Source organism: Poecilia latipinna, unplaced genomic scaffold (assembly GCF_001443285.1).
Source record: "Poecilia latipinna isolate Pla-1442-1.1 unplaced genomic scaffold, P_latipinna-1.0 Scaffold752, whole genome shotgun sequence".
Classification (NCBI taxonomy): Eukaryota; Metazoa; Chordata; class Actinopteri; order Cyprinodontiformes; family Poeciliidae; genus Poecilia; species Poecilia latipinna.
In genome coordinates, this window is record NW_015113368.1 from 349,676 (window position 1) to 376,457 (window position 26,782).

Here is a 26,782-nt window from a genome sequence, read left to right on the forward strand (position 1 = left end):
ATGTTCCCCCCTACAAAAAAAAATTAAAATTCCTTGTGTTTTTTTAATGCCCCCCTTTTTTTTTTTTTTTTTTTTTTTGGCCAAATTATTTCCTATATTTTGGCTTCTACCATGTTTCATTTCTTTCCATTCTTTTTTTTTCCTGCCTTCATCAGTTTCTCTGCAGAGTTTGACTTCCGCACCTTCGATGGTGAGGGGGTGATCTTCTTCGCAGGAGGCCACCTCAACAGCTCCTGGATTGTCCTCGCAATGCATCAGGGGAAACTGGAGCTGCAGCTCAAGTACGGCGCCGTCAGCAGAGTCACCAGCAGCGGGCCCCTCGTCAACGACGGCCAGTGGAGAAAGGTTAGCAGTTTCTGCTCAGAGGCTTGAAAAGCAGCTACACACAACATGAAGAATTTGAACTTACTGAAAACATCTTGGATGTGTTGTCACAGATCTCAGTGGAGGAGCAGGGCAGGAGTCTGGTGATAAAGATCGACAGGGAGGCTGTGATGAAGATCGCTGTAAACGGCGACCTGTTCACGCTGAAGAAAGGCATGCACGAACTTAACCTCACTGTCGGAGGAGTTCCTTTCAGGGAGGACGGCCTCGTCAATCAGGTGTTTATTTGTATGTGCTTGTTAGCTTTCCTGATCACACACTGAGGTTAGGTCCTGTTCAGATGTTTTCCAACCGTCCTGACTTTGACGCCTAGATAAATCCCCGTCTGGACGGCTGCATGATGGAGTGGCGCTGGCTGACGGGTGAAGACACCTCAATCCAAGAAACTATTCGGTCCAACGACAACATGCAGTGTTTCAGCTCTGAGGCTCCTGGAGCGTATTACCCTGGATCAGGCTTCGCTCTCTTCAACATCAGCTATGGTGATCACTCTATCCTCCAGACACTTAGAGAAAACTCAGAATGATTGGACTTCAAACAAAGCAGCATTACAAAAAAAATCTAGTAGTTTGAAACTATACCTTTTTTAAAACTTTGGTAGACTTTAATAACATATTCAGGTCCATCCCAAGTGTGCATAGTTGTGCAGAAGCATTGGACATCGCACAACAAAGTGTAATTTGTCATTCCTGATTCATCAAGTTCACTGTTAGGCTTGTTTTGATGACTGTAAGTTGACTTTCACCGACTCTTTCAACATGTACTCAAAACTTCCTGCTCTCTAGAGTCCAAGAACATGAGCATCCAGATGACCCTGCGCCCACTTTCTGGTATCGGAGTGCTGTTTGCGCTGGTTCACCAGGACAAAGTGCCTCTCTCTATCGCTCTGTCTGACTACAATCCCACCACAGAAGAGTGGAGAGATGTGAGTGATTCATAACTCGGCCTCCTCACACATTCGTCTTCTTTCCCTGTAAAAACTGATCTCGTGCTTGTGTTTCAGTTCATCCTGGTTTCTGTAGGTGACGTGGTTATCGCCAGCTCTCCTGCACCCCTCTGCGACGGCGAGAGCCACAACATCCAGGTGACCATCTCAGGTAACCAGACTCTCCTTCTGGTCGACGGTCAGCCTGGACGAAGCGAAGAATCAGAATACACCACAGACGTCTTCTCACATTCGAGCACCTTTATAGGAGGTCTCCCAGGTAACGACTAACCCCCTTTTTTTTTTTTTTTTTGCCTAAGTTGGTTTTCCACATTCACTTGTAAAGTTGAAAGTCAACATTCTGCATGATCTTAGTGTTATCAAACCTCATCTCCAGTACTTTCTACAACAAAGTGCTGATCAGCTGCCAAAACATCACCTTACTAAATAAAACCAGCAGCACATTGTTTCATTTTGTTTCTAATCATAGTTGCTCCATTTCTGAGCCGTTTGTTAGAGCAAATAAAACCCACTGTTTTAAGAAGAGAGTAGCTCCGAGCCTCTAATCGTACATCAGAGCAGTAATTAACACTGGCTCGTGTAGCGGGGCTGGGCTCTTGTTTGCTAAGTGGCAGATTCAACACCGGGAGTAAAACTTTTGGTGTTGCTGACTCACATGTTGTCATTTCCTCCCTCAGACGTCTCCCTGGTGTCCACGCTGGTGTCGGCGGCCTACAGCGGCTGCTTGGAAGTCGCAGTGAACGGACAGTCTCTGGACCTGGACAAGGCCATCCACAAACACAACGACATCCGTTCTCACTCCTGCCCCCTGCTGAACTCTCAGCTGTGACACAAAGCGGTCTATAAGTAGGTCTTTGACTTGATGGGGGTGGGGAGAAAATGTCCACTAAAATTCCAAAAGCTTTGACTCATTGGGAGATAGCTTAGATTGAAAAAAAAAAAAAACCCCCTTTTTTTTTTTTTTTTTTTTTTTAATTGACACTGCTACATAAATTGCTGGAGATTTCTACCCCAGCATGTCAGGTGGCAACTGAGCAGGAAAATCCATAAAACCCAGCAAATACATGGCAATACATTTTGTATTTTATGTCAGCTGCCAACGTATTACAGGCTCATTAGCCCATAAAAACACAGCAGACGATTTCCAAAGCAGTGTTAAATGGTTAGAGCCTGTCTGGTCGGAGTTCTACACATCCTACCTTTGTTGAAATACAGATTTATTTTAATGTCTTTGCTGGCATTTCCAAAACTTGATTAAAGGGAGTGCTAACAAATGTTAAAAAAAAACAAACAAACAAGGACCCTACACTACCCTGCTCAGAGAAAGTGTCATCATCTGGTGCTTAAACGTCTCTGAGTGTTTGGTGCATAACAACGTGTTGATTGTGAATCGAGACTCGTATTTGCCCTTAAAATGCTGAATCTCCTCTTGAGCCACAGCATCGAAAACACAGCTCTGTGTTTTGCTGATGACCTTGCACATCGTTACAGGTAGAAATGGACTGCAACGTGGAGCCATTTTTATGATCTCCTCTCGATTGCAAAAGCACTTCATCTCTGCCTGCAACCTTAAAAAAAATCAACCATGTGCCTAGAAAACAACAACCCAAACTTGTCAGCAGCTCCCCCTCCGATCGGGTGAACCATTTTTTTTGCAGCGGTGCAGTACTGTAACAGCTCAAATTATCGGCCTGTGCATTTTCCGGGTGGATTCCGATCCTTTGAAGCACTGACCTGGTTGTTGAGCTTTAGTCACTTACTTCATCACAGACTCCCCTTCTTTTCCCCGAGTCACTCAGTCACAGTTAAAACCTGCCACATACCAACCTGACGGCTACAGAAGCACAGAAGAGACGGGAAGGGGCGCTGTCCATGAGCGACGGACAAAGCACTGCATCAATCGCACCACACAAGCTACTGAGAACAAGAAGAGTGCGCTGTATTATACTGTGTGTAAATAATGTTACTGTAAAATGCTTTAGAAACGACAGAAAGCAAACACTACTTCTGCTGCAATATTTTTGGATCGTTTCAACGACAAAAAAAATAAAAACAACACAAAAGCCTCTCAGCCCGAGTCTGAGGAAAGCTTCGGCAATAAGTTTGTCTGCTTGACACAGAAACCAAGAGGTGAGGAGAACAATAGCCTGGAATCAAAGTAGCATCAGTCTTTAGGAGCTCGTTTTTAATTTATCGGTGCTGAGCAAATCAAAACACGTTTCAAAGCTGAGAATGTCAGAGGAGCATTTTGACTTGAAACGCCAAAAGGGCTCCGGTGTTATTTCACATCCCTGTCATTTTATAGTTCTCTTATGAATGAATGCAAGCGTATCAAGTTTGACCTTCTATTGTATTTTGTTTGTTTTTTTTAATCGTGTTGTATCTTGAATTTTCTCTTATTTTTATTTTTCACTTTAAACTGCCAGTATGTGTACAATGCTGCAAGATGTCTGCCTTTTGAGTTTTAACTTCCCTTAAACCTATTTAAAAATAAAATCAGCTGTATGAACATTATATTATAGAGTAAAATTGTATTTTCAAGAAAAAAAAAGAAGATTTGTGTGTGTGGTCTTTTTTACAGTCGTGTTCTAAATTTGGGCTGCATCTTTGAGTTATTTTTATTACAGAAAGCACTAAAGATAATAGATTTCAGTTCATGTTGATGTTTGTTATAGTCTTGACATTTTCAGCATGAGAGAATTTAAAACATTTTGTCGGAGGTGTGCAGTATAAGGGACGGGGTTGATTGAAAAGAATAAAAACCAGCGGATCTTGAGTAAACTTTGAGTTTAGGACCTTAAATTCCCATCTCTCCCTGGAGAGTAAACGCTACACATTTAAAATGAAGTTGAGAATCATGTTTGTTGAAAGTGAGCTTATGTAACAGACTGCCATGGCCCTTTAAAATGCAAGGCCCCAACTTCAGCACAAGAAGTGGACATGTATACAGTCGGGTTTATAGGAAAACATGTTGAAATAAAGCTGCTTGAAACTTCTGATCCGGCCCGACAGAACAGCTGTTGCAGAACCACATTTTATTGCTTTTTACTTAAACAAGATATTTAAATTATCCTTTTTTTTTTAAACTTACAGCAACTGGAGTTATACAGTGAAGTCACCTAGTAGTCTGAGTCTGTGTTCAGTTGAATCTTCCAAGAAATACACATTTTTCTCACAATGAAGGCAGATAAACGCCAGGGTTTGTGTTTACGCAAGGTTGATTTTCTGATCGTCGTAGCATCTCTTCTCCACTTGCTGTCAACAAAGACTCTTAGGGACATGCTTCTTTTTTTCCACTTATATTTTGGTTGTCACTGTATGCACCACTCGAACGGGAATGTTGCATTATTCCCCTCAAGAAGAAAATGCACGTATTTTCCAAAATCTACTGTTTGATGTTCTTTCGAAGCCCTTGCAGCACAAATATATAGGTCAAAGATCAAAACGGTATGAATTTCATAGCAGCAGATACTGAATCCTAACAGTTTACACACATCAATAATGCATACAGTATATTGACTCTTAAGTGCACATTAAATAACACGAAGATTAAATAAGAGCAACATGAATATCATCTGGTCTCCATTTCACATTTCAAGAAAGCCCTTTTCAATTTAAATAAAGATTATCTATTATCTAAACGAGACATTAGATCAGTCCACTGTCCTAATATCACACTGTACATTCATAGCGTCCATCAGCAACTGAGACGTAAATTACTGAGTACTTTGGAAATTTGCTTACTTTTAAATTTTCTTAACGCGGGCAATATTTTTAGATTGATAAATGCTGGCTTAGCAGATCTGATCTGCAAACCCACAGTCTTCAACCTAAAATAAACGAGAAAAGGGGCTTAATTTCCTTTAAATCCCAATGAACAGAAATGGTGCTTCAGACATTTACTGTTTTGTTTTGTTTTAAAGTCTCATACCTTTGACTAACCTTAAAATGTCAGAGGATGAGATCTTGGCGGGAATGTTGGGCTCCAAACATGTGGTGAAGTGAATTGTAGCGATCCTTCATAAATAAAATCCCATATTTTAGTGTCAGCTTGAGCCTCTGAGGAGTTTGCTTACTCCCTTTACTTGCTTGCGTCTGATCTAGTGAACCAGCTGCAGGAGTAAGCGTGTATTCTTCTGGTTTTGAAATACTGAGGTGGTAAGTTGCTCTTTGGGGGTCGTACTGTTGATCGGTTTTAGACTCTTTACGAGTGACGAATTATAATCTTATGCTGAAAATAAGGTAACTGAGCTGATTTTCTCAGTTAACCACAGGAAACATAAAGATATACATCTATCAGTCTGTGTCTGAGATCAGTTAAAACCCAAAAGACACAGAACTGAAATGTAGTGAGTTTTCTCTCTACAAAGACAACCTTCAAAAAGTCTTGTGCTGAACCAGGTGAAGACATCCTCCTCCACCTCTCTCCGTGTGTGTGTGTGTGTGTGTCGGGGCTCAGCAGGCATACGGCGGGGGCTTCTCGAAGGGGCTGTAGGTGGATCCGTACAGGACGGGAGCGTTGGGGGTCAGCATATAGCCTCCGGGGTCCTGGGTGGCTCCCTGAGACGGTGGCTGGGTGGGCATCTGGACGGGCTGCTGGTTCTGGCTCTCCTCAGAGGGGTTGGCGCCGGAGCCTCCGTCAGGGATCATCTGGGGGGTGGCAGGTGCTTGGAAGCTGCTGGTATGCTGGAGGCGAGGAGAAACGGAGTAAAATCTCCAAAAGTGATCTTTCTTATTTTTAGGTGAAATGTGCTTTTCATTTCTTTGATCTTTGCAGCGTGGCCAAAGAAATGTCAACCAAGAATCACCAAAAATATTTCACCTTAAAGCATCAGCCAGTACTTTGTGTTATGCATGTGGATTATCACATGGCAGGACAACATCTCATTAGTAGCTATGCTTTGGTACCTGCATGGGTATGGGGTAGTTTGGGTAGGCGGGCAGAGCCTGCCCTGAGGGGCAGAAGCCCGAGTAGGAGAGCATGTGCTGGGTCGGGTTGTAGAGGATGTGGGGTGGAGGCGCAGGGCTTGGAGCAATCTGAGCAGTGGGCTTCTGCTGCAGGAGTAAAATAATAATAATAAGAATTTCAACCAAGGACGAAGTGAGATATCATTAAGTAAGGTTTGGAGGCATAAATTAAAACAGATGTTTGCATCATTAATATTTTAAAGCTCTTCAAGCTTTCAGACATTTTTTTATAAGTACCACAGGAAAGGAGAGAGTGTTTTCCACTCAAATTTGACCAATGACTTTAAAGATTCCTAAACTCAGGCAACCAGTTTTGTGTCAGCATATAAGCACCTGCAACTTAATAATTGCAGGTGCTAGAACTTTCCTGAAAATGTGTCTCACCAGTGAAATACATTTCAACCAGTGAAACTCAACTGTTTAGTAAAATACTTAACGTACAAAGTGATGCAAGGATTTATTTCTGTTGGAACTCTGATGATTGTGGCTTTCCAGATGATGAAAATCCCAAATTCAGTTTTCTTGGAAAATTTCAATATTACATGAAACCAATAGAAAAAGTTCTTTTTTCGTTGTAATTCTTCTGGGCCTGCTTCTCACCATATCCTTGTACGCTCCAAGGATGGCAGCGTTGATGATGCCCAGGAACATGGCGACCACGTTCAGCATCACAGAGGCCCACAGGAGTCGGTACAGGTGGATCGCATCGAAGCAGCTGCTGACCCCCGTGAACTCATAGTAATGGCTGTGGTACTCTGAGCTGGGACAGGAAGAGGGCAGCGGTGAGTCATGAACGACTTTTAGTGTTTTCAGTCTTGCTGTCATGAGCTACAAGCGCTTCTATGACCATTAACACTGCAGAAATGACTTCTGCCTAGTCGTTTCTACAGAATCTGAATTCACCAGTCGGATTTGAAATACGAGCTTCTCAAGGTAAACCCAGTTGTGAAGTGCTTGTTTAATGTCTGCTTCTCTCACCTCTCACAGTAAAGGTAGCAGCAGTAGCAGGTGTTGCTCCTAATTCTAAGCGAGCAGGCTTTGTTGAATGGGCGGCACGCCACCTGCTGGGACAGTTGGTAAGTTCACCAGGCTGAAAATTGTGTGGATTTAGATAAGTTGTTTAGACAAACAGACGTAAACGTAATGTGTGTAAATCGTTTACAAAACCACGATCAAACCTAGAAAGTTTTTAACAGAGCCGGCAACATTGGAACCAATTACAATTTGTAGGAGTAATAGTGAAACCCAACTCAATAGCTGGATTTCATATATGTAAGTAACACGTTCATGCCACTAGATGTCACCGCATACTTTATAAAACATCCAATGAGGCACAGAATGGGATTAGTGCTTTTACTGCTTTCTAACAAAAGTCTGTGTGTGTGTGTGTCTGTGTGTTGCATGGATAAATTTAATAAAGCAAACCTCAGTATAGTAGTTATCGTAGGCGTAACCTGATCCACTGCTGTAATAGTCACACATGTTCTCCTCCAAAGGCCGTATGTCCTGAAACAGACAAAAGATTTAAACAATTAAAAGTGTAAGACACATCATGCAAAATCTGAGCATTTTTACCCCCTACCCCTCCCCCCTACAGTAAGTACACATTAAATGTGAAAAGCGGTGTGTTTTGTGCTGTTATTCTGCGTCTGTGCGCCACTGAGGCTGCAGAGGTTTACAACATGCATCTGCTCATTTCTGCCCACTGCACTGGTTCTGCAAAAGCCAGCCCATTATTCTTCACTGCGCTTTATGCAGCACCAAAGGTAATAAAAGTCATTTTATTTTCCAAGGCCTGAATGTGCAATAGATATGACTTTTACTGCACGAGGACCAAATACATATATCTGTGGAGACCAGATTATATTGGTGATCAATATTAGGAGCTCAGTGCAGCTTTTAGGATGTCATTAAGAGCAGCAGCCTCTGTCGCCCAGGAGGGAGGCTGTGATGATCTTATTAGCCCGTTGTTTGCTTGTATAGAGGTATTCTGGGGTAACATGTAGGTATAATCATTTAGTTTGTGCTTTAACACATTTTCCCTCCTTGATTCCTTGTAGTCAACAGAAGTAATTTGGGGATTTTATTTATTTTGTGACATTTCAATCAGGTTAAGAGCTTAAGAAGCCCTCTCTATGGGTCGAGGTGAGATCAGGACATTCGATACGACTCGATCGGTGTGTCTGTGTGAGTCTCGACCTGGATTTCAGGAGAAAACCCTGCCTGACTTATGTGGAATGAGATTTGCTTTATTAACATCCGTCTGATTTCTTTTTCAGACAAAAAAAAAAAAAGAATTCATTTGAATTTATGTATTTTCATGAGGAATCTGTGCAATACTTACAATGAACTCTGAAGCAATAATCCCATCCACAATGGCACACAAGAAAGACGTGATGACTCCGATGCTGATGAAGATTATTGCAGCCACAAGCTTAAGGAGAGACGGAGACAGAAATATGAATAAAATAGTAGTAAAAATTTGTGGAATATCATTTATTGACGTAAACACACAGAAATGTATGTCTTAATTCATTTAAAAATAATTTTAGAATAATCTGTAACCTTAAACTGGCTGGGTTTGGGTCATCACTATCAAGGTTTCATTTACTTGATTGTGCATCTAATTTCAGATCAATGACTGCTCAATGCTTAAAGCCAAAGTTGGCATTTTCCCATAACACCAACACACACACACACACACACACACACACACACACACAAGCAGGTAATCTTCACATCCCCGGTGGTATTCATCCTGATTGGTTGTCTGCTGCGTCTGGGCTGCAGGATGATAAAGGAAATGTATGGCTCCTTCGTCTGCCAGCGTGTTGTGCCTGATTTACAAGCCGGCCCCGGCGCGCGGCGCAGGAGGACGGCCTTTTGGTGACCACGAGGTCAATCTAATTCCCTCTAATCTGCCACACACACACAAAATCACAGCGTTCTCTGTTCCCGATCACTGATCAATAACCTCTACCTTCAGCTTTGTTTGTTGTTTTTTCCAAGACAAGGTGATCTAACTCGCATATCCGCCCGAGTCTTTTACACTGTAAGGCACGGACATTTTGTGATTTCACATCCTCGGCCCTGCAGACACAGCTGGCAGATCACAGATGTCTGGTAATAAAATTTACTAATCAGCATCAGCTACTGACGTTTAAATCGCCCCACAGGACCGCAGCTTCGATAAGGAGACAACTTTTTTTCTTCATAACGTCGGCCTCGACTTGTAATTTTCCTGATTTGTAACTGGGAGAGTTACAAATCAGGAACTCTATTTCATTTAGATTATTGGAATGTTTAAACAAAGGCTGATAAAAACTCAAGTCAGACTTTAAATCTGTCAGAAACCTTCCCATCCTCTGTATTTATTATTTACTTACAGTTTTATTAGAGATTAATGAAGTTTACGGTAACACTTTATTTGAAGGGGGTTCAACCAAGAAATCATTACTGTTTAAACTTTACCTTTAATAAAATAAAGTTACCTAATTTTTAAAGTGCAATCAGTAATACTTTTATAACAAATTTATGTCAGTAATGATTTCTTGGTTAATGTCAAGTTGTCATAACAAAGACATTTTGAATAATGTCAACTTTGTATTAAAAGTGTCATAATTTACAGAATGACGCTTTATGACAACAGTCATAAATATTCATGAAGGCTTATTCATGTTCATGACAGGAGTTATGTCATGTTTATTACAGTGTCATGTCAGTCTTATTCAACCCCCTTCAAATAAAGTGTTACCAAGTTTACTCATCTACTTTTAAGAATTGTAAGGCAGATGACATTTAACAGACATAATTATAAAAAATATTGTACAAGAACAGCTAAACAAATATTATGAAAAAGTTCAGTACTTTTTATTACCAACTTCATAAACTGAAACCGATTTATTTTATAGGTTCACTACGCTCAGTGAAATTTTCCCAGCCTTTTTTTTTTTTGAATATTTTCAACTTGCAGCTAAAACAAAACAAAACAAAAAAAATCATTGACAGTGAAATTTGAGTATTGTAAAACGTTTATAAACTGTTTATAAGAAGTTGAGAGGAAGGAAAAAGTCTGTTAGGAAAGGGTTTGCCAGCAACAGGGATAACTGCAGCCTTGAGTTGACTGTCATGCAAAATCCATTCAACGATATGAGGGAGCTTCATAATGAGTGGACTTGCAGCTTTTTCCTACTTTACAATCCCAGCTGAGGTTTTCTTTTTTCTTTTTCACTTTCATATTAAATATTTTTCTCATCACCGTAATGGAATAACATGTAAAATGTCCTGAGCTCAATCAATTTGATCAACTTAATTTAAAGTTAAGTTGCAATTGGGCAGCAAAACTAATTGACTTCTTGAGCTGTCTAAACTCTGCTTAAATCTACCCAGTGAAAACACATTTCAAAGCAAACAATACTTTGTAATTCTGAGAAGTGTCAACTAGAACAACCAATTTTATTCCTTCAACCTTTCATGATGCCAAACCTCTCACTCTCTCACTGACATTTGCAGTTAATTACTCTCACTTCTCCTCTTTGCAGAAAAAACCCCCATAATAATTATAAAGCTCCAAACAAAATTCAGATTATTTTTATTTTTGTTTCAGTGTATAATAAAAGTGAACAATTTTGCTTTTTTAAAAATGGCGCAAATATTGTCAAGCACACTGATCTGGTTGAAAACGAGCAAGAAATCTGAAAAAGATACTTGTAACAAGATTCTGAAAATTAATTTTCACCAGCGACGTGAATAAAGAACCAGGCTGAGGAAATGAGCTCTTTCTGGATGGCTTTATCTGCCACTGGTCCAGACTCTCCACTTCATTAGCGGTTCAAATGACTTCGCTTTTATGGGCTGCAAGTGGGAGATGAAGCCAGCGGCTGAGACAATAGAGCCTGACAACTGCATTACTTCAGATTACCTTGGCAACAGCTGCCAGCACATAAAACATATTCACTGTTTAATTCACTAACATTATTTCCCCAAAGGTCCAGTTGAACTGAATAATCATATTCTGTATAAGATTAAAGACACACACACACACACACACACACACATCTGGTGTAGATGGATGATGTGCTCTTGAGATCTCACTCTACTTCCCTTTAAAGCAACTCTGCAAACTTCATGTGTGAAGTGATGTTAAATGCTGTGGGGAAAAAAAACATTTTTTTTTCTCCTAACAGATTTCTTCTGGTTTTGCTTTTTGTCACACTTTAATATCTTAGATCATCATTTTAATACCAGACAAAAGAAAAAAAAAAAACCTTTGTAAATCAGTGGTCAAATAATTCAAAATATCATTTAATCCTTTCATGCACAGTGGTCACTACAGTGGACAGCTGTCTAAAAGCCCTTTTCTTGTGCTTCTTGTGGATTTTTATGCTATAAATGCACACAGACCACTGAAGTGGACACTAATGCATCATAAAATACACTGCAAACGCAATAAATTATTGTTGTTAAGTCCAATATGGCCGACAGACAAAAAAAAAAAAAGCCACGCCAACCGACCCGGTCCCTCCTTCTGTACGGACTCTTGCAGGTAAAAAAAAAAATATATTGTGACATCAGATAACCTCTAAAGAACAATACTACTGATGATTTTTCAAACAACTTTGTATTTGGAGAAAACTACAATTGATCACCTAATAAAATAAAATAAAAAAATGTTTTTACAAAAAAAATGTTCCTACCTTATTTTAAACCTTAAGAAAAAAAATAAAAAATTGGAAAAAAAAAAATCTTGACACAAAGGATCATAATTCATGCATGAAAGGGTTAAGTAATAAAAATATAATGTCCCCTAAAACATAATAATTGGTGCGATAACGCTCAGCGCTTTCTTTGTTGAAGAGAAATTTCAGCCCAATCTTCTGCTCGGAAAAGTCTAAATTCGGCCGCGTTGAATGAAGAGCCATCTCAGTCGGCTTAAGATTCAACTCTGACAAGACCATCTCGTTCAGAGGAGGACCTGCTGATGTCCTTTTGTTAATGGCACTGCTGAATAAGCCGAGATTTTTTAGCCAATCGGGTAAGAAACTGAAAGTCGGATCTTTTCCTTCAAGGCCTTCAATTAGTAGGAATACAATTTAGCACAAACGCGCTTTACAGTCATCTAAAAGTTGTTGACAACTTATTTATTTGTACATCCATCCACATAATTGTTTATATTTTTTAAGTGTTGTTATATTTTGAAATATAGTAGATTGTCCAGTTTGATGAAATAAATTCTAGTTTTCAGCAAACAGGTTGTCAGACTACTTTATCTCCATAACATTTGTGTCACTTTGTGATTAACAATAAGTCTATCGCTAATAATGACAGAGATGCCTTTACGATCTGCTTCATCAACCTTTTTTGTGGGAAACATGCTGCGTGTTTCCACATGTCTGTTTCCATTACGAAAGTATTGTGGGACCTACATTTTCCAGCTGATGCCAACTGTAGATTTGCACAAAATGCAACTGGACTTTTTGTATTTTAAAGATATTTATTCTTTCCTTCTCAAGCTCACTGACTGTAGAGTAGGTAAACTCAAGTCACCACCAGTGTTTTGGTCTGGTACGAGAAACCTGTACAAAATTTAAAACCCAAAGAAACATTTTGATGCAACTTTTAGAGTGGCGCATTAATGACAAATGGATAAAGACACGAAGAGGAATTTTACAGCCTCTGCAAAGATAACTATCAGGTTACGCAACTAAAAATCGCTGACCGCTGCAAGGTCTTCCTCCGCTGATTGGTCGACGATCGTCCAATTGTGACCACAGCTGGCCACGTTGGCAATAAGAAGTGATTGTGCCGTGGCCTGTTGGGTAAAATACGGCCCGTTTAAAAAGGTGCTTCTCTCCGAACCGCAAGGTGACCAGGCGGACTGCGGTGTGGGAGACACGGGCGGTAGCTGAAGGAGATGCGGCTTTAGGAGAGAACACGAGCTACATGAAGCGTTTAGTCATAAAGAAATCTCTCGGCGCATCGGGGCGGTGAAGCCTGTTATCAGAGCGGCTCTGATGACCAGACAGAGAAGTAGTTCTTCATCTTCCTTTCACAGGAAACGCCGCACGCTCCGACAAGTTCCTATAAGATTTTTTTTCCATAAAATATATGGCGGCAGAGTAAAAGAAATTAGGACATTAAAGTTTTACTTTGCTAATATAACCGAGTGCTGTTTGAGCTGGTTCCTGTAAAACAGACCCATCTGTCTCTGGAGCGATGAGGTTCGGGGAGTTGGTTAGGGTTTAAGAGGTTTTTATATGCGTTGTGGAGTCTCAGTCTAAATGTTCTCAGATGTCAATGAAAAGTGTAAATGTCTAAAATGTGGATCTTGCAATTCGACTCTTTCTTGCCAAAGAAAGAGTGAAAAATCTTTATCAAATAAAGGGAAAATTTTACTTTTTACTGCATTTAATCTACAGCTATATTATAAAGAAACTTTGGTAAGAGAGCTTCCACATCATCACATGGATCTCCTGGTCAAAAGTAGTTGGCTAAAAAACTACACGTCACCAAAGCATACCGTTCCCACAGTGAAGCATGGTGATGGCAGCATCATGCTTTGGAACAGTTTTCTTTTCACCTGGAACTGAGACCAACATGGTGGGTGGAGCAATCTTATAGATTTCATGTGTTTACTAGGAAAGGCCAGTAATTTCTGGTCAAAATGTGGCGTCCTGACAGAGTCCGTCCTAAAGAGAATGAAAGGCTGTAAGATCAAAATGGGCATCAACAAAGTCTTAGTTTAGGGGCTACAAACATTTTTTTTCTTCATTTTCTCCCTAAAAGATTTCAGTTTGTTTTAGAGATGAGTTGTACTGTTCAAACTAAGAAGTTGGAAAAAAATATCTGAAACTGTTTGAATCAGAGAAACCAGAGATTTGTTTAGACGTTTAAACTATTTGACTAGGCATTTATTGAGCACAACTTTTCTTTTTTTCCAGATTTTGATTTAATTGTGTGTAGTATGGCTTTTTTTATTTATATCTTTATATATTGTAAATGTTATTTCACCTAACAGTAAAAAGGTGCCTAGCATAACCTGTAAATCATTGGTATGAATAAAAACAAAAACAAAACAAAAAAACAAAAACACCATGATTACAATAGATTGGTTGTTTTATTGAGTTCATTAATTTTTCCAGGGAAGCAGGAAGCGCATGTTTGGCCACTGCAGATAAACTCATCATCACTTCTCTCCTTGTTTACATTTCGGACCATACCAGCACCTCCATCTGCTGCTTTTTATGAGGTCAGAGTACCACAAGGCTTGGCCCATTCAGGAAACGAGACCTTCGGGGCTCTCGGGTATCTTGAAGCATTGTGCTAGGGATAGTTGTTCTTCTCTGCCCTGCCAAGCGGCTCTCGCGTTACCGCGATGGCATCAGATGGAGGAGAGGAGAATTAGACACCTGTGTGGGAGCGAACATCGTGCCTCGGCGGGGACACTGTAGACCAGTGTTAGCGTGGCAGCGATCACGCCATTAAAGTTTAAAAGCACAGACGCGGGGGAGTGATGCCAGAGAGGCAGCCAAGACGCCGCGGCTTGTTTTCTTTGTTCACACGTCTAAGCAACAAAGCGGAGACAACACGAAACCCGAGCCAGAACTCAGGAAAACTGACTGAAAATATGACCTGACTTTATCTCTTGACGATGACACATTTTACAGATGCTTTGTCACAGAGTGTGTGCGCTGTGTGTGAACGGCAGCAGGAGGAGCGTCTATGAAGACTGATGCGGACATGGTACACTGTCTCACAAAGTAAGCCAACGTGATCCGAGGAGGCACGCAACACCCCGGACACTCCATGAAAAATTCACATGAGCCTCAGTCGTGTTGAAAGGCACAGCGAACAGGCCTGCATCATGCCTGGACAATCTATAATGAAACTGTTGATCTGTGCTACGTTGTAATGTACGGATTTGGACAGAAAACTGGTATTCTTTTTTTTTCTTTTTTGTATGACAGAATTTAAAAAATATGAATATAACAATCGTTAGAATTAGGATCATGAATGTGGATCGGATTTTTCTATTTGTTTATGGTAAAAATGCTCATGGCGAGCGTGATGGCTTTTAAAATTAAAAACGAAAGGCTTTAGTTCACCTTTTTCACTCTGACTGCAAACCTCAAGCAAAGATTTTCTGCAGTATTTACATCAAAGCGTAGATTTAAATGATCTTATTAACCAACGACGTCGTTATTTCCAGAATATTTTTAGGGAAAAATAACCTTCATTCTGAAATTAGATGTTATAATGAGTAATGGAGTTATGAGTTTGATTTTTTGTTGTCTTGTATTTTTGTGTCATACCTCATAATGCAGAAGTAAATCAGGAAAGTGATTTTAAGAGTACAACTGTATTTATGGTTTATCGTTACGACTGCTGCTAGGTATTTGGAGTTCATTGATCAGTTTGTTTGGGCTTTAAGGAATTAATTTATGACATATTTTGCGCAAAGAACCAAATCTGCTCTCCATACATTATCACAATTTTTTTTGTTCGCAGAGATTAGACGGATTAGATGATGGCATCTTTTTCTTAAAGGGAAAAATAGGAGGAGCGACAAAGATACAATAGAGATACGAAGGCAAAGGAGAGAAAACTAGGCATGATGAGCTCTGTTCAGTGTGTGGGTTAGAATAACTGGGACAAAATTAAACATCAAGTAAAAAGGTTTGTAAGTCACTGGAGTCCCATTCAGACGTGCTGGGTATCATGCTGAGTTTCAAGTGCTGTTAACTCGATACTGACAATTAAATATCACATAACACCTTCTGTGCTTTTGGTCTTGTAGCTGCAACGTATTTGACCGTCGCTGGACCTTTATCCCAAACTGGTTCGAACTGGCTTCACGCCGATTCTGGCCCAGTTCAGCAGCGTGTTCTTCCCAACTCTAAAGCTGTTATATGTAAACGATTTGAGTTGTCATTTTTCTGTTGATGCTTTTTGGGAGTCGTGGTAGGATCTTTTTTATTTATTTATTTTTTTTTTTAGCAAGGAGACAATCTGGTGTTGTCTGTGTTGCTGTCCAAAATAAAAGATCTCTGCTAGCAGCTGGCCGATACTAATGCAATTCTCCCTCTTGTCATTGAAATCCGGAGACAAATTTTCCCCCCGACCACAAATCCAGCCGTGTACTCTGACCTGAGCATGAGGAACATGAACTCATTACGCTGCCATTGAGTAATTTGATTTGTCTCTTGCTCACAACACAACAATTTCCCGCAAAACAGTTTAGCAGATTTGCACAGTCTGTAATGTAATCCTGTAATTTATGTTATATATGTCTTGTTTTTCCTGGAACACGGCCTCGTTTATAGATGACAATCCTCGTGAAGCACAGAAAGCCATAACTCACCTTGATGCAAAACAAGGAAAGGGGTGTCGGGCAACATCACATCACGCAATTAAAGTTTTCAGTATCACAAATGAAGATTTTGTTTGATAGTTGGAATCATGAAACATTGCTATATCATATTTTATTTGTGCGATATCATCGCATAATGGCCTCTTTATGGGGTTCTTGAGTAACTAAATCTGAGTTGAAATAGACCATGAAACACCGGATGTGTGACTGAGATGAAGAATATCTACAGTGGCAGTCTAGTGTCTCGTTCCAGTGACCATTGGGTCAGAGGCAGGACACTCTGGACAGGTCACCAGTCTGTCACAGGGCCATTTCAATCATCTCTTGACTCATCAAACTAATTGTAATGTCAGACAAAGATAACCTGAGTAAATACCAAATGCTGTTTTCAAATAATGAGGCTAAAAAGTCCATCCAAACCAACCTGGCTCTATGTGAGGCAGCTTGTCAAATCTGAATAAACTGTGAATTAATAACTGATTGATAAAGTTGTTTTTCACAAAACCTGCAGAGACCCGGTTACATCCAGACCTGATGAATCAAGAAGCCATTTAAATAGAACCTGTCTAATAACATGAAGAAGGCTTGAACATCTCTAAAAACAATGTAAAATACCCTCACAAAAACACACAACGTGTCCATCTCTGACTCGCTCAAAAAAAGAAAAGATTTTGGAGCGGCCTAGTCAAAGTTCAGACTTAAAAATACAATTAATACGCTGCTCCATTACCTTAAACATCCTGGTAATCCCCTAATATGACTAATTCTGTGAAGAAGAGTGGGCCAGAATTCATCGTCCACTGTCGTTGCCAATTATCTCAAATGCTTGAAAACTATTCATGTGGCAGCAGCATAAGCAGTTACCAGGTTTCAGGGGACAAATCCAAAAATGGGATGTGAGGGCATGAAAACCTTACTTCTCCCATGAAACAGACAAAATATTCCAAAGAAGCACTGAAAAAGACAGATCTTTTGTGCATACCTGACCATTAAAACCAAAACAAATGTATCTCTATGTTTATCTCTTGATTTTCTTCTTTTTACGTTTTTAAAGTAAGGGATGCATTTCCTATTAGATGAAGCTCTAAATAACTCGAGCCTTAGAATGGTAAAACACATTCATGGTTATTGAAAGCAACACTCAGATGTACAAACTCACCATGGGTCTGCGGTTTTCCACCAGGTGGATGCCAACAATTCCCAGAAACGCTCCAAAACTGAGCTGAAGGATCAAAAACAATGTTTGTGTTTGTAATTTAAAACCAACCGGGTCACCTTATAACCTTTCTCAAAAAAATAAATAAATTCTCACGGTGATGCCGGGGTAATATCCAGACACGGACACGTTGTCAGTGCGAGTGGCCGAGACGAGACCGACGGTGAGGACCACCAAAGCCACCATCAGCAGAGACACGGTCACCCACAGAGCCGTCTTCCCTCTGCGGACGTAGAGACCTGAAAGACGGGAAGAGTAAAGAAGGATGTCCAGACTCTGACATTAATGTGATTAAATATAGTGAAAATATTTCTGCACAAATCATGGAAAATACATATGTGACATGCATATTGATAAACATAATTTGATATTTTATACAACTAAAGCACATAGTGTTGTCGTCGTTACATTTTAGTCTTCAACTGTACAAACTGTTATGTGATTCACTGATTGTTGCACTTGATTCATCATGCAAAAGCACAGAGATTTGGCTCCAGGTACTTTTTAAAATCCTTCACTTGCTGACAACTAAATCTTTTTTTTTTTTTTTTTTGCAACCTTTACAGGAATTATTGAGCTTTTCATTTCATTTCATTAAATTAAACGAACTTATAAAAGTGATTGCTCCTTCTGTACAGCAGAGGTACCTCCTCAAGTATTTAGTTTATTCTGCTCCCTTTTTTCATGTGAATAATTTAGAGTTTTAGTCTTTCCCAAACCTAAAGGTGCATTTGTTAACGCAACAGCAATATTAACACGAAGAAGGCTAATGATCAGTTTCATGGGGGGGAAAATGAAGAAACATGCTTAACAGTGTGAAGGATGCTTATTTTTAAAGTTAAGTTTACCTGCAGAATCCAGAGTTTCTGTGGTTGTTTGCTGACTGCTCTGCTGTGTTTCGGGCTGCTGCTGCTGCTGCATGTTGCTTCAGTCAGGATGAGTCTAAAATAAATAATAATAAAAACAAAAAACAACAAACAAAAACACAGTCCAAGTGGTTCCTCTTGTGCAGTCAACTAACACTAATTTGCTTTCAAAATAGCGTCCTCATCCTTCACAGAGTAACGCGACGGGTTCCTGTGTTTCCAATCCACAGAGCTGCAGGATGTTCAGAGGAGGTTTCAGACAGCAGACTCTGTGAAAGGTCCGAAGGGTTCAACTTTACTTGTAGCCTGAGAGGAAGGGAGACGCACAGAGGGAGGAAGAAGAAGCCAATCAGCTCCCTGTGTTCACCCGAGTGGTGAATTATTCAAATATTTATCTTACGTAAGTTTTATACGGCTTCAGGTGGATTCCTGTGGAAATTGTTAAGAAGATGCTGGGAAAAAAACATACAGCTCAGAGTCTAATGATGCATACAATTAGGTTTTACGAGATTTTCATGACTGTGGGAAAGAATAATTTAAATGAGTACAGCACCCTCTACTGGAATGCAATATATATGTGTGACCTGCTGAAGCATAAGACATACATTGAAACAAGAAAGGTTAAAAGTAACCTACACTCTTATTTACAGGCCCGATAAAGATAAATACGCCTTAAAAGAAATTCTTCTTATTCTTCCTCTTTTTTTGGCAGCATCTCACAATGAAATTTTTTTATTATAATTCATCAGCCATCCATTATTTCCAGTTTTATTTTTTTCCCCCAAAATCCCTGCAGTCATCCTTATCACCCCCAGAAATTCCTGTAAAAATAAATTAAACCTTAGTTTTTTCAGGCAATCAGATTGTTTGGGAACTTTTAATTTGTAATCCTTAACAATTCATTATCCTTGGGGTGTAAAAGTGATGTGACACAAATTCCCATTACTGTTAAAGCCTCTCCAAAATGGGAAAAAGAAGAGAACATCCCTTTAAACTGAGGTAAATTTGTGTTGTGTTTACTGTCAGAGAAATAATGAAACACTTTTAATATGTGCAAAACAGTAAAATTATAATCTTCATAACAACCATTCAATTTAAGGTTTTTATTCACATCTTTAAGAGGGATTTCATTAATATTTAACATATTCAAATAATTATTTACATATCTAATGATCGACACATTGTTACTGTTTTTGTTTCAGCAAAAAGAGAAGATTGTGGTGGAATTTAAAAAATGAATGAGTACTTTGTAAATGCATAAACTAGAATATTAAGCATTAACCTCCTACATGATTAGCAGGAATAAATGTTAAACTAAAATAAAGGATTTATGAAACTTACAGAGACAAAAAGAAGTATTTTGTATGGACTGCAAGGGGTATAGATTAATTTAAAAACATCAAAACCACATTTGGATTAAATGCAAAACAGTGTATTTATTTGCTTAACATCTTTGTAGAAGAAAACAATCTTTAAATCTTGTTATAAACTAATGTGGTACACCGGGGAAGCAGAATGATAAAAAGTAGGAGAAATCTGTACAAGCCGTAAGCATCGGTATGAAAAATAAACACTCTGCTGTTTGACTTTTGCTTTTCATTTAGTCTCATAGCGACTGAAGAACTTCACATTTTTTACTCCTAACTAGAACAGACACATTGAGTGTTGGAAATAAATCTGTATATTTTGCAAAAAAAAAAAAAAAAAAAGATGTTTTTAAAGAAGCCTGATAAAAAATTGAATACCTTGGTGAACTGTTGAGCAATTTCTTACTATGGAACAATAATCCTATAAATATCTTTACATTGCACAGTTCTTGAAGTACAAAAAAAAAAAGAATCATTGATGACATGAATCCTCCCGCACTGCCTTCTTGCCCATCCCTGTACAATCACTCATATAGAGAAGAGAGGTTTCATGTTGAACTCTCAGCTCAGTGTGCAGGTGGAGGACTTGGGCGGCTGCTCCAGGATGGACTCACGCCGCAGGTCGTTGGGCAGGGTGCCGCCGGGACCCCACACGTTGAGCTCTCCGTAGATCCCGGTCTCTATCATCTCCTCCTGCCAGGGGATGGGGATGTTCCCCGTGGCGAACTCATCGAAAAATTCCTTGTCTACGTCTTCCAGAGCCACGCCTTTCACCGTGGAGAAGGCGCCGACGTTGTCCAGGTCCTTGGCGTACACCGTCTTGGAGTCTGGCACGAAAGGGGGAGGTAGGATTCCTGAGGGGGACAGAAGGTGAAAGAGTTTGTCTTAGATAGTTTGACGTTGGAGACATCAGCAACAGGATATCTAATGTTCTAGTATTTTACTTTAGTGAGTGAGCAACCCAATTGATATTTTACTCTAACAAAGGTTTGGTAAAGCTTGTACATTGAAATGTTTCAACTGATTTAGTTGGATCTACTTCTCAATAAAACCAAAGCTTTTAGAGCCCTATTTGGACTTGTTGACGGTCCAAACAGGGTTGGTCAAAGCTGGGAAATGATCAGAACCTTGTACATTTCAAAACTCTTCTCTGACGGGTGGGCAGAGGATTTGTTTGAAGACTTTTTTTTTAACCATAGAGCAGAAACGTCCTTTTGGTGACACTAACAGCTTGCATCTGGACATTTATTTCTGTCACAAACTGACCTGCGTTCAGTTTCCTCCAGTTAATGTCCTGGAAGAAGGGGTGAGCCCTCAGCTCGTCACACGAGCTGTCCTTGAACCCGAACCTCTTATCGACCTCCTTGCAGAGCAGACCCTCGCAGATGGACCGGGTGCTCTCGCTGAACTTTTCCGGATAGGTTACGGGATCGTTCAGAATCCGTTTCTTCACCACCTTGTTCTCCACCTGATGCGACAAAATCAAACTTCTGCTCAAACTCCAAAATCAAAGAAGCTCCTCGTTTATTCATGCAGCCTTTCTTTTCCGTCTACCTTCTCTCCGCGACTCCTGAAGGGTCCCTTAGCAGCCAGGAACTCATAGAGTGTGACTCCCAGAGTGAAATAATCCACAGAGTAGTCGTACTCTTCGCCTTTCAGAAGCTCGGGAGCCATGAAACCTGAACGGGAGAATAAGAAGTTCTCAGTGTTTAAACTGGAGCATCAATTTAGATTTGATGTAATGAATGAAATAATAAAAAACGCCAAACATTTTTGTTAGAAATATTTTGCTTAGTGTCTCAGTTGGCTACTGCTGTAGGAGATCTATTTAAAAAAAAAAAGCAATTTAATCTTGAATCGAATTATTTTCCTTGTAATTTAGTTTTCTTAATTTAAGATCATGTCTCTTCAAGGCCATCATTAATTTAAAATGAAAATAAAGTGACACAGACAAAGACGGAGGTTCTTAACCAAATCAATCATTAGGTATAAAAAGAAAAGCCTGCATGATAACTAGAGCATTATAGGATCTGTTGTTGTTGTTTTTTTAAGTTCAAAACTTCAAAATGTAACCGCTGACATTAAATAAGGATCAACTGTTTGGCTCTCACACATTCAGTTGAGGCCAAAAGCCTTTGTTTAAAGAAAATGTTCTTAAGCTCACTGTGTGAATGTTTTGTCTGTACCTGGAGTTCCAGCATAGCCCTTGATTTTGAGCTGATCGTCTGCCAGCTCCACGGCGAGACCCAGATCAGAGATTCGCACGTTACCTGTGAGAATAAAAAAAACAGCACAGAGATGTCAAGAGCTCACTCTCTGACAAACTCTATTTGCTATAAAAATAAATCTATCAACACTAGATGTAGTATGACAAAACAAAACCATCTGTTTAGTGGGTTTTTGAATCCTTGTAAATCCAAGAGAAAAAGCTTAACTTTTCCCAGAAATGCAGAGCCTTGTAAAATACTCAATCATCTCTTGACTCATCAAACTAATTGTAATGTCAGACAAAGATAACCTGAGTAAATACCAAATGCTGTTTTCAAATAATGAGGCTAAAAAGTCCATCCAAACCAACCTGGCTCTATGTGAGGCAGCTTGTCAAATCTGAATAAACTGTGAATTAATAACTGATTGATAAAGTTGTTTTTCACAAAACCTGCAGAGACCCGGTTACATCCAGACCTGATGAATCAAGAAGCCATTTAAATAGAACCTGTCTAATAACATGAAGAAGGCTTGAACATCTCTAAAAACAATGTAAAATACCCTCACAAAAACACACGTGTCCATCTCTGACTCGCTCAAGAAAAGAAAAGATTTTGGAGCAGCCTAGTCAAAGTTCAGACTTAAAAATACAATTAATATGTGAAATGCAGAGCCTTGTAAAAAGGTTTCATACTCCTTGAACTCTTTTTTTTTTTTGCTGCACTGAGTTTTATATACAGTTATCAGAGTAAAAGGTGTTAAAACACAAATGTAAACCACAAGTTTCAGATATTTTTAATTATATAAAACAAACCAAAAGTCAAAGCATGTGCCTTTTTCTTCTGCTGCTCAACTTTGCTTTGCTCTGTCACATAAACCATCGAAGTAACATGACAGAATAATTACACGGGGAAACAGACTTATGTTAGGGTATGGATATTTAACAGTCTTGGGCAGATTTGATTTATGAGATTTATTTGCAAGTAAGAATTTCACTTTCAACACTTTTTGCCATGTTTACAAAGCAATGACACTTCAATTCCTAGTACATGTTTTACTTAACCAGCTGGGTTTCGGTCATTGGCTTAAACCTCTGAAAAATAAGGGAAAAGCTAGTTCATGCTGATGAATTAGCTGCATTTAAAGTTCCTCCCTTTAGTTGAGTGCGTGTGTTTCTGACCCTCATTGTCCAGCAGCACATTCTCTGGCTTCAGGTCTCTATAGATGATCCTCTTCTGGTGGAGGTGCTCCATGCCCTGGATAATCTGTGCTGCATAGTAACAGGCCCGCGGCTCATCAAAACCTGGGTTGTTCTCATCCACATTGTAGATGTGATACCTGGAAGCAAAGTTATTGATCAGAGACAGGGTGGGAGATATTGTGTAATTTGAACTTCGTGGAAGATGACATGAAACAAACAATAATAATAGTTAAAAAAAAAAGAAGTGTTAATAGAAGTTCTAACCTCAGGTCTCCTCCATTCATGATGGTCATGACCAGACATAACTCGATCTTTGTCTGGAAGGCATAAGCCAAGGAGACAATGAACCTGCTGTGAACTCGGGCGAGGATCCGTTTCTCCACCATCGCCCCCTGGAGGAAGAAGAAGGTAGTAGTCGTAAGTAAACCGTCCTGACCATCTTCATTCACAGGCTTCTTACTAATCCCCCGTCTAGCTTTGAGGAAATGTTGTAGTTGTTCCTTCTACTATATTGACAAATTTCATGGTTTCTCTGTAAGCCACCAACTCAGCCGACTTAATCGCACAGTGTGTTTTTCTCAGCTCTCAGTTTGTGAGCCTTCTATAATTAAAAAAAAAAATTAAAAAGTAATATAAAGTAAAATATGAAGACAAATGTATTACTCTAACTTACTGGGTCTGGCAGTTGTATGTAGAGCATTTCAATATAGACTCAGTAAATATTAGTAAAGCCAGTTTCATCAAGCTTACGTTGAAAATTATAATTTATTTTGGGAGTAATTTGTGGAGACAATGTGCCTGAAATTTGACTCCGAACACAGCTTGCATCGCATCAACAATACACAGTAGATTCAGAATCTCTTACCTCATAACCTTTTCTTTTCTTTAACCTTTTCTTGTTGAGCTTTTTGCAGGCGTACAGTTTTCCTGTGCCTTTCATCTGACAGGCGGACACTTCCCCAAAACCACCTTTACCCAAAACACGGAAATCCAAAAACCAGTCCTCTCCCACCGGCTGCATCTCCAGCCACTTCCACTGCAGGAACCTCTTCAGATACATGCTCTCCAGGAAGAAAGTGTAGGGCACTTCTTTGAGGAAGTCCATGACGCTGTCCATGGTGTCGTTGAAAAGATCGTCGCCGGCTTCGTGGTGTTTCTCCTTGACCTTTGTGATGCCATTCTCCGGCAGAAAGGGGCAGTAATACTTGGCATCAGGCTCCATGTACCGAGACAGGATCTTGCCGGCTTTACTGGCTCTGTCCTCGTCCTCAGCCATGTTGTATTCCTCGATATCCTTCCAAAGACGGCAGGGGCCTTTGTACTCGTTGTTGGAGTCCAAGAACTCCTGGAAAAGCCGTTTGCCGATGGGCTGCTCCACGCAGACGGTGTTGAAGCCCAGATCCAAGGTTTCACGCAGACCTTCACAAACTGTGATGTGAGGCAGCTTCAGGCGGGAGCGGTACTTCTTGTCTCGGTTGACGGCTGGATTGGCGGTGCCATCGAAGCTCCCACGGGCAGAGATATAGGCAGAGTTGGCCACCACTGTGGTCAAGCCACCAATATCCATGGTGATACAGAAAAAAAAAATCTATTCAAAGAGGTTTTAGCTGAAAGTTTATAAAGGAGGAAGCCCAAAACAAAAAGGATGAAAGTAGGGATTTATTCGTCCCTTAGGGATATTAGAGGCAAAGTTTATCAGCCACCTATCATCCGCTCACTGCAGAGACCTCAGTGAGGTGATCACTGAAGCTCACAGCTTCTTCTCGCCCCTTCACACACACGCAGATCGGCCTGACTCATCACCTTTCTCCAAAGGGATTTATCCACTCCGTTATCTCTCTAATGCTATGTCCTGTGCTTAGCCCATGTGCTCGCTGCAAGAGACGAGGAGGCTGAAAACAGAGCAAGGAAAAGACAAGGGAGGCAAAAGAGAAGCAAGAATACATCAAAGTTCATTACATTTCAGACAAAATAATATGCATTTCCATGATATCCTCATACATTTGGTCAGAGCTTATTGCAGTGTCATAATGTAGCTTTATTCTGTATTTGTACAGGCTTTATAATGGTCTTACTGGTTTTCCTTTGGCTTTTGGTGCTTTTTGTCCCATTCTGTATTCCTAACCTATTAACAGTGTGTAAAACATTAAGACAGTGGACAGGAGGAGAGCAGAAAAACAGGTTTAAAACCCTTTGTAGAATATATTAAATGTTTCTGTATTTTATACCTTAAGAAAACAGAAGAGGAGATTCCAGATCGAGGACCTGAAAGTGAGACCATTCTACATTTGATCATCTACACTAGGTGATTCTTTAAATTCAGGAGGCTTGCCACGCCTTAGTAATTCAAAAATCAAAGTTAAATGGCAAAGAGAAAGACAAAACACGGTCAACGTCTCAAAAACCTACATGTGATGAAGCCAATTGTAATAAATCTCTTTGCGATATTAATTCCTAAAACTCTCAGTAAGCTTAACTGAACATAAACTTATAATTTCAGTCACTCCAAAACTGTTTAAATGCAACAACTTTTTTAAAACTGCTTTTATTCTGGCCAAATCTCAACTGATAGAATTTAAACTTGTATTTTTTTTTTTAAGTTTATTGAACTTATAATAAAGTTCAATCAGAACTAATAAACATTTATTTGAATGGAGCAACAAGAGAAAGTTTCACCTTAAAAAATGATTTTATCATCATTACTGTTATAGCTTACTACTTTACTTTATAAAATGTCTTAAAGAACAACGGAAATGCAGCCACACATGTAAAAATATCTTTATCAGTGAGCTATTAACCATCTCCTCCCACTAATAGGATGATGAAGTCTTTCAGAGATGTGCTGACAGCAAAGTTTGTAGGTTATCAGCTTATGCAGGTTTGCTCGGATGCTTGCACACACACACACACACACGCAGGTACACACACACACACACACACACACACACCATGACACGTGTGGAGCTGTGGCATTCACAGCTGAGTGTCACGCCGATGTTAGACAGGGTTTCCACAACTCCTGGGAACCAGACGTTTAAAGGGACGTCACGTGGATTTATGCATGTGAAGCTGCTCCATTACATGCTACTGAAGTGCAAAACATGAGAAAAAATGTCATTTTTCAATTCATTTTTCTTCATTTGAGTTCTCTTTTGTTTAAGTCTCACACAAAGGGCTAAAATATTTAAATTATTTAAATCTTAAATTCGGTGCCTGAAAAAAAAATCTGGAATGTTGATTGTCGTTAATATTGTGAA

At 39.7% G+C, this 26,782-nt stretch overlaps 3 protein-coding genes across 6 annotated transcripts in view; 1 reads left to right on the top strand and 2 right to left on the bottom strand.

The window, feature by feature from the left end:
• gas6 (growth arrest-specific 6) overlaps nucleotides 1-2,604 on the top strand; it is a 14,497-nt gene extending 11,893 nt beyond the window's left edge. The window contains exons 10-15 of the mRNA XM_015045875.1: nucleotides 156-345; nucleotides 438-602; nucleotides 698-866; nucleotides 1,170-1,309; nucleotides 1,388-1,589; nucleotides 2,008-2,604. Coding sequence (XP_014901361.1) covers nucleotides 156-345; nucleotides 438-602; nucleotides 698-866; nucleotides 1,170-1,309; nucleotides 1,388-1,589; nucleotides 2,008-2,159 — 1,018 coding nt within the window. The 3' untranslated portion in view covers nucleotides 2,160-2,604. The remainder of the gene's footprint in view (nucleotides 1-155; nucleotides 346-437; nucleotides 603-697; nucleotides 867-1,169; nucleotides 1,310-1,387; nucleotides 1,590-2,007) is intronic.
• Nucleotides 2,605-2,854: 250 nt separating this feature from the next.
• Nucleotides 2,855-19,051, bottom strand: tmem255b (transmembrane protein 255B). Of its 4 annotated transcripts, XM_015045878.1 has the most exons (10): nucleotides 18,905-19,049; nucleotides 18,732-18,825; nucleotides 17,980-18,122; nucleotides 17,827-17,889; nucleotides 8,643-8,732; nucleotides 7,724-7,804; nucleotides 7,277-7,362; nucleotides 6,899-7,058; nucleotides 6,239-6,385; nucleotides 2,855-6,016 (listed from the first exon to the last, which is right to left on the bottom strand). In XM_015045878.1, the coding sequence occupies exons 2-10, from the start codon at nucleotides 18,802-18,804 to the stop codon at nucleotides 5,786-5,788; spliced, it is 1,074 nt and encodes a 357-aa protein (XP_014901364.1). In that variant the 5' UTR covers nucleotides 18,805-18,825; nucleotides 18,905-19,049; the 3' UTR covers nucleotides 2,855-5,785. The 4 variants fall into 4 exon arrangements, with proteins under 4 accessions (XP_014901364.1, XP_014901366.1, XP_014901363.1 ...); XM_015045880.1 differs by having other exon boundaries at nucleotides 6,239-6,382; nucleotides 18,732-19,051; XM_015045877.1 differs by having other exon boundaries at nucleotides 18,732-19,049.
• Nucleotides 19,052-20,163: 1,112 nt separating this feature from the next.
• Nucleotides 20,164-25,317, bottom strand: grk1a (G protein-coupled receptor kinase 1 a). Its single transcript, XM_015045900.1, has 7 exons — nucleotides 24,391-25,317; nucleotides 23,790-23,917; nucleotides 23,505-23,662; nucleotides 22,303-22,386; nucleotides 21,671-21,795; nucleotides 21,383-21,584; nucleotides 20,164-20,970 (listed from the first exon to the last, which is right to left on the bottom strand). The coding sequence occupies exons 1-7, from the start codon at nucleotides 25,090-25,092 to the stop codon at nucleotides 20,678-20,680; spliced, it is 1,692 nt and encodes a 563-aa protein (XP_014901386.1). The 5' UTR covers nucleotides 25,093-25,317; the 3' UTR covers nucleotides 20,164-20,677.
• Nucleotides 25,318-26,782: the final 1,465 nt, after the last annotated feature.

Coding starts and splice junctions, on each gene's coding strand:
- tmem255b (XM_015045878.1), bottom strand. CDS start 18,804: ATGCAGCAGCAGCAGCAGCCCGAAACACAGCAGAGCAGTCAGCAAACA. Junction 17,890..17,979: donor GATATTACCCCGGCATCACC/GTGAGAATTTAT, acceptor TTGATCCTTCAG/CTCAGTTTTGGAGCGTTTCT. Junction 6,017..6,238: donor ACTACCCCATACCCATGCAG/GTACCAAAGCAT, acceptor CCTCGCCTCCAG/CATACCAGCAGCTTCCAAGC.
- grk1a (XM_015045900.1), bottom strand. CDS start 25,092: ATGGATATTGGTGGCTTGACCACAGTGGTGGCCAACTCTGCCTATATC. Junction 21,796..22,302: donor GGGCTATGCTGGAACTCCAG/GTACAGACAAAA, acceptor TCTCCCGTTCAG/GTTTCATGGCTCCCGAGCTT. Junction 21,585..21,670: donor TCAGGAGTCGCGGAGAGAAG/GTAGACGGAAAA, acceptor TTGTCGCATCAG/GTGGAGAACAAGGTGGTGAA.